This window comes from Anarrhichthys ocellatus, unplaced genomic scaffold (genome assembly GCF_004355925.1).
Source record: "Anarrhichthys ocellatus isolate YVR2014 unplaced genomic scaffold, GSC_Weel_1.0 scaffold53, whole genome shotgun sequence".
Lineage (NCBI taxonomy): Eukaryota > Metazoa > Chordata > Actinopteri > Perciformes > Anarhichadidae > Anarrhichthys > Anarrhichthys ocellatus.
This window is the reverse complement of record NW_022280083.1, coordinates 2,116,113-2,123,099: the sequence shown is the minus strand read 5'-3', so window position 1 is coordinate 2,123,099 and position 6,987 is coordinate 2,116,113. Positions and strand designations below refer to the sequence as shown.

The 6,987-nt window shown below is 43.9% G+C and overlaps 1 protein-coding gene across 1 annotated transcript in view; it reads left to right on the top strand.

Annotated features, from left to right (window-relative positions):
* fras1 (Fraser extracellular matrix complex subunit 1) overlaps nt 1-6,987 on the top strand; it is a 216,861-nt gene that overhangs the window by 72,481 nt on the left and 137,393 nt on the right. Inside the window, exons 5-7 of the mRNA XM_031870528.1 lie at nt 2,296-2,455; nt 5,689-5,822; nt 6,728-6,811. Of these exons, the coding sequence (XP_031726388.1) occupies nt 2,296-2,455; nt 5,689-5,822; nt 6,728-6,811 (378 nt within the window). The remainder of the gene's footprint in view (nt 1-2,295; nt 2,456-5,688; nt 5,823-6,727; nt 6,812-6,987) is intronic.

Here is a 6,987-nt window from a genome sequence, read left to right as displayed (position 1 = left end):
ATCCATCCATCCATCCATCCATCCATCCATCCATCCATCCATCCATCCATCCATCTATCTATCTATCTATCCATCTATCTATCTATCTATCCAGCCCTATCTTGTCACTTCTGGTTCCCCCCAAAAAATGTTGACCGCCAAAATTCCCGAACTCGAGACATAAAATCTGTAGTCCACCAACCAATATATGGTCCCCGTGCTCAAAGCCAGATCCATAAAGAAATAGTTCTCCTATTTTGGTGAGGAAGACTTGACAGGTCTGCCCCCAACCCCATAAAACCACCTTTAGGAGCCAGACCTGATCCACAAACACCACTGTGTGAGCTCACTAATGCTCTTGTGTCTGAGGAGGGAGGGTCAGCGTATAACAGCTGGTGGAAAGACTGAAACCAGAAGACTGGAGGCTGATATAGAAGATTAATGCCTTTTGCTTCTTGAATGACACTTTCAATTATCACATGTGTCTGTGGTGATTTTCTCTTGTCTAAGTGCGAACATCCGAAGCTATTACACTTCTAAATCTCAAAGCATTCATCTGTTAACTTTGCTCATTGCTGAATAACTGGTTTCAGATCCCCGCCTCCCTTTCACTAAAGAAACAATCGCTGTCTTGTTCGTCTTCTATCAACGGGCTTAACGAGCTGGACTTTTGGCAGCCATTTTGGACAGTACACGTCCTTGAGGGGGAAACAAAGGGCGGGTTTGGGGAGTCCACTGGCGTCCGTTTTCCCTGGTGAAGTGGCCCTTTACACAGGTCTGAACTACCAGAGGAAGACTGGAGAGGAAGAAGAACAGCAACAGCTGTTGCAAACTGTCACTCCTGTTGCTGCTTTTTCACAGGAAGAACTGTTCTTTATCATTTTGCAGACAACTGGAAACACAAAGGATGATGATTTCTATGGTGGTCGAAGCCTTTATGTTCAACTGAGGTTTCTTGGAGGACTTGACGATATGCTGACACTTTTTATATCAAAGTATTTGAAGGTAACACCAAACTGTTACTGTTAAAGCTCCAGAATCAGCACCCTGGACAGCGGTCGTGACCCAAACATTTATTTTTTTATATTTAAAGGACTAATTTGCATATTGGCTGTGAGCAAAAACCATGAATGTCTTTTACTTGTTGTTCTCCTCAGACATCTATTCTTTCCAAGGTGAAAAAGCATGAAGATCAATTCTCCATTAAAACTCATGCTAATGATTTATTTCACGCTGACTGAAGAAGGTTTTTACTGCACAGCCTGATGCCTCCGAAAACGAGTAAAGACAGATTCCTCACCTCCATCATTCTGACTGCAGGCGACGTCGACATGCTGGTATCTCGTTTACAGCTAAAAAAAACAAACTGAACTCAACTATCCATGAACGGATGTACTCCACTATAAACAGTGCTCTAATTAAAACCCCCGAGATGGTTGTGTGAGTGTCGATTCCAATCAATCCTCTTCTGTCAATCACAGAGCACATGTTGGCCCGAGGCCTTTTATCAACACTATGTACACTATGATGAGGAGAAATCGAGCAAGGGATCACGTCTTTAACTGGGCGTTCTAAGTGAAAAAGTGAAACAGCAGGAGCCGCTTGTGCCATTTTGCTTCTTTGAGTCAAAATATAGGACGGTGTGAACTCAGCCTCCCTCTTTAAGTCCTTCAAACAGCTTCTCTAAAAGCTCGGCGTTGAGATATTTGCTCACATCCAAAAAGCTGTTGATATCCAAGTCCTTCATGACGTTTAAAAGTAGGAGTGTTTCTCCTTCCTTTCTTCTGGACATGCATCTCTACTCCAGCTTTGTACATTTTTCGGTGTGTCGCAAACTGCTGTAAATCCCATATTAAGGAATTCATATTCTGAATGTGCCGTGTACATGTCCAGAGAATTCTCCTAAAACAGAATAATAACCACATTTCCCACATGCTTCAATCGGAAAATGCTCCGAGGTCTAACTTAAGAGTATCCAAACGGAAGATGTTCACATGAGCCATATAAAGCTCAGAATATTGTTATATACGTAGTCTCTGTCAGTTATTTAAATATAAAGGTAATGTCTCCTCTTTATCCACATTCACATGCACCCTGCTGTCGTCCTCCCCTCTTCCCATTGAGTTTGAGACATCTTTCCTCCTCCTCCCCCTCTTCTCTGTGACTCTGTCCTCTCGTCTGTCACTCAGGCTCAGGCTTATGAAGTCATCCGGTCCACAGAGAGCCTAACAGCTTCCCTCATCCCACCGCCTCTCTGCTTCTCACTCTCTTTTTCTGTTGTTATATTTCAGAGTGTAACTCTCTGTTTCCTCACAGCACGACAGCCAGTGGAGTCCCTCGCCCTGTTCGCTGTGTGTCTGCTCCAGAGGGAGTGTGTCCTGCAGCGCTCGGCCCTGCCCCCCCCTCAGCTGTCCCGGGGACCAGAGCCCGTTCGTCCCGGCTGGAGAGTGCTGCCCCAAGTGTGGCCGCAAGGGAGGTGAGGGCGTACGTCAGTGCCCATGTGCACATATACAGATTTCAGATGCTGCCTCTGTCTCTCATGGATTTCTTTTCAATCAACTACAAACCGGGGCTGCTTTGAGTCTCAGCCGTGAAAGAGCGTTTGAGAGTTGCACGCGTACCAAAGCAGAAATCTTCAGAGGAACAAAACAAACACATGTTCCTCCTCACAACAGCCTGCTTGTTGTCTCTCAAACAGCATTTGTTTGTCAATTGGAAAGCAAAAAGGCTTCCATCCCCCTGCTTTCATGCCGACTGCTGCTCTGTTAATTACATCATCTCGTTGCAGCCTCTTATTTTGAAATGATTTAATGACACCCCGACAGGAGGCTGTTTATCTCAATCAACCAACTCCACAGTATTTGCGTGACGGTTGTGGATGGGAAATCTCACATTAATTTGCATTTAGAATTTTGGTTTTAAAATGTGTGCAGTGTTTGGATGGAAACCAGGCAGCAGTGTGTGAGTGCAGATAACTCAGACGTCTGCGGAGGCGTGTCAGTGCCGGTGGAGGTGAAAAGGAATACATTACAGAGCTGGGAAATTCAAATAAAAATGTTACCGCTATGTCAATTGTTGTTGTCCCAAAGGTCCTGAAAGATACATATATACGCCTTTTCATTCAATTCAATTTGTTTTTTGTATTTTTCGTGCTCTTGCTGTGATATTTCATGAACATAATGCTGACGGTGTTCATTGTACTTAATCCTCACGTTGTACCTGTTGCACGTTTTATTTTGCTCATGAGTTAGCAGATAAAGCCATAATGACGTGGTATCTGATGTCCTCTCTGACGGAGAGGTTTATTACATATCCAAGTTTTCTCTTTTACGTTCTCTTATGAACATAAATAAATACTTCTGTCATTTTTTATACATTTTGTGCTCAATGGCTGACTTCACCGCAGTGTTTAACGGTGTGATGAGGTTGATCCGTGACATCATCCTCATTCATTCGTGACTTTTAATCTCAGAGAATATCCAAGTTTCAGTTTCATAACTTCTGAGTTTCTTTCTTGGAATATTACCTCCTTCCCCAGCTGCATCATTTTATAAATGTCTTTCTTTTTACGTACTCACAGTTTCTCTTATACGCCATTGTAGATGTTGAAGCTTCCTATAATGCAACACATTGCCTTCCTATGGTCGTACCAACAGCTTAAATGGTTGAATGCATTTATTTGAAGTCTCTTTGGATAACAGCCTCAGCTAAATAAATGCAGCTTAATGTCAACGTTCAGTCTCTAAAAAACAGATTGACTTAACTTGACTTGATGATTTTAATTAAATGGTCGTTGCTGGTAAAGTGTCTCCGCTCACAGGAAGCCTCACAGAACAACCCGTAGTGTTTGTCAGTGACTTCCTGCTTCACCATCGTATGAACAACGCCACACATTCAGACGCAGCAGCTTCACTTCAGGCTCTACTGCGGCTGGAGTTCTCACACGCTTACGTGCTTACTGCTGGCTAAAGAAAGGCGTGCAAGTCAAATAAAAAATCTTACAAACACACGATTTGGTGTAAAATGCAATAAAGCCCAAACACCAGAGGCAAGAAACGACACACAATACAGAAGGGCTTTCCCTGTAGACACACTCACACACTCACATGAGTCTAAGTGTGTTTGTGTCTCCTACAGAGCAGCACACTGTCTCAGGTCAGCTCACCTCCTCCTCTTTAAAGAAACATGAGCTCTGCTCTCACTTCAGCTTCTTCTACCTAAGATGAGTGTTACTCCTTCTGTCGGCGAGGCCTGGACCGTTTTCATCCAACCACTCGAGTGTTTAGTTTCTTCAACCACAGCATTGGTGCACTGTGGGACTAAATTACTTTTTTGTTTGTGTTTGGATATATTATTTTCCAAAACATTACCAGGAGAATTCATGTGATTTATCATTTTTCTTCCGACAATAGCTGCTTTTAAACAACCACGTTTTATTTGATTTAGTCCCAGAGATTTTATTCTGGAGTCCAAATGTGTTAGGTGCATCCATCCACACAAAACTGCAATCAAAATGTAAATGTTCGCAATGGAAACCTTAAAGGAGGACCTCACCCACAAAGTGACCGTCTGCGTATCAGTTACTCACCTCGTGTCGCCTTGAATTCATGATGAAAGCTTTGTTTTTCACTCACGCCTCCACGGGGAACGGAGAATCAGAAAACAGACAGTCTTGATGAGTTGAAGTCATTGGGCGCCGTGTTTACCAACAGTAAAGCTACTGCACATCCACACATCTCTTTACAGTCTTTCACACAGTTCCTGCTGTAATAAAGTCTCATTTATCACTATTTCCCACACTTGCTTCTTCACTGAAATCATACTATTTAAAACACGGTCACAGCTGATAACGCCGCCACGACACACAGCGTAAGCACTGTCAGCCCTTTTAGCACCGTTAGCCACCGGCGACATGTTGAGAGCCGTTGAGAGGCAATTGAAATGCTCCCAATCCCTATGATTTTAGCTGAGATGCATGTGTTTGGTGAAGTAAATGGTTAAATGAGACTTGGATTATACTGCACGAGCTGTGTGAGAGAGAGTCAAGGTATCCGGGTCAGTCATTGATGTACAAACGGTCATTTTGTGTGTGAAGTATTCCCTGAATAAAGGAGATAAAGGCTTTTCATGCGGTAGGGCTACCGTGGTGAGTAACATGGTGCATTATTTGTTTGTGTTTGGGTGTGAATGTTACTAAGTATGTGTTATAGCTGGGGACTTCTCATCCCATTCAAAATAAAATCATCTGCAGTATGATTTTTCCAAATTACAGTCACTTCCAGTTCAGTTTAATACATTTTCTTTAGGAGACAAACCCTTTGACACCCTGATGTTATCTCTTCATTTATTCCTGTGAACTCCTGACATGAAGCCGTGTCTCCGGTGGAAGTGTTTAGTGTATTTGTCCCGGTCCATGCACACTCTTGGATCCCGTGATGCATGGAGTGCGTGGCGTCTCGTTGTTGTGACAGACACAGAGCTGTTAGAGTGCACAGAGCAGTCGGAGCCGAGCTGTTACCGACTCTAATGACGTCTCCGAGCTGCGATGATGCGTCCCAACGGTTAGCAGCTAATTAGCGACTTCCTTTCCCCCTCACTGTAAATCACTGAGTTTGAGGGCAAACAGTGCAGCTCATTACCTGACTCTCATTTTCTCTGTTTACTCAGTCTGTGTTTATCTGTGTGTGTGTGTGTGTGTGTGTGTGTCAGGGTCTTGCACCTGGCAGGTGACGGCCTACAGAGACGGTGAAGAGTGGGCGCCGAGCCTCTGCTCCAGATGTGTCTGCAGTGACGGGGAGGTCCAGTGTTCGGTGGCAGAGTGTCAGCAAGTGGCCTGCAAACCGGTGAGTTTACGTAGATCAATAAAAACACACTTCTTCTATGGTGTTCATGCTCTGCGCCTGTCCTCCTCAGTTCAACTTCAATGCACATATTGGCATTAATGTTGATGGAACAGTCTGACACTTGATGTACACAATAGAATGTGATGTGAATGGAAGCCATCTATGTAGAAGAACGGGACAAACATTCCACTGCATCTGAGCGGCTCTAATGCTGGACTGCTCAAAGCAACATTTAAATAATAACCTCCTCACATTTCTATAATATTCACGTCATTAATGAAGAGTATATTATACTAAATGCCTGGAGGGTCAGCCAGAGGTTGCCGTAACCGAATATTTTCCATCATTGACGGAACTTCTTTTGACAATGACGGAAAAAAACTGGAGGCCGTCTGTCGTTTTGATGGACTGGAGGCCACTGCGGGTCACAGCACAGTGCCGGTGCAGGCTGTGGGGTTTCTTAATGTTTAAGCGAGTGCTTGCAGGATCGTGAAATCCCACGTTAACAGAGTCCGGTAATCTGTGTATTAATGATACAAAAACACAGACACACACACGTGCTGTGTGTGCTAGCAGACCCGAGGAGATGTTCTCTGAATTTGACATAAAGTGTGTTGGATTAGAATCGAAGACTCCGCCTTTAAATACATTTTTACCCTCTGTCATATTGTAATAAAAATGGTAGAGTGTCGGGTAATAATAGATTATGACGTGATTTTTACAATCCTGTCCGTCAAAATGAAAGAAAGAATGTTTCACGCAACCAGTGCGTTTAGCCTAGCTTAGCACAAAGACTGTAAGCAAAGGCAAACTGCTAGCCACTAATTCTATTCCTCCGACAGAAGAAGAAAGTGTTTTATTATTGCAGCTGATCTCTGTGTTCATTCTTCTTTCCTGTCCTTCAGCATGAGAACTTGGTGATCCAGCCGGGCCGCTGCTGTCCTCAGTGTGTGTCCAACCCCTGTCTGTCTGCTGGTAAACAGCACCAGGTAGGTCAGCTCACCTGTGTGTGTGTGTGTGTGTGTGTGTGTGAAGGCAGCTCATGTGACCCGGCACATTTGATTCTGTGTTTTCTGTTTCTATCTATTAGAATATTATTACAGGGAGACTTTGTGTGTGTGTGTGTGTGTGTGTGTGTGTGTGTGTGTGTGTGTGTGTGTGTGTG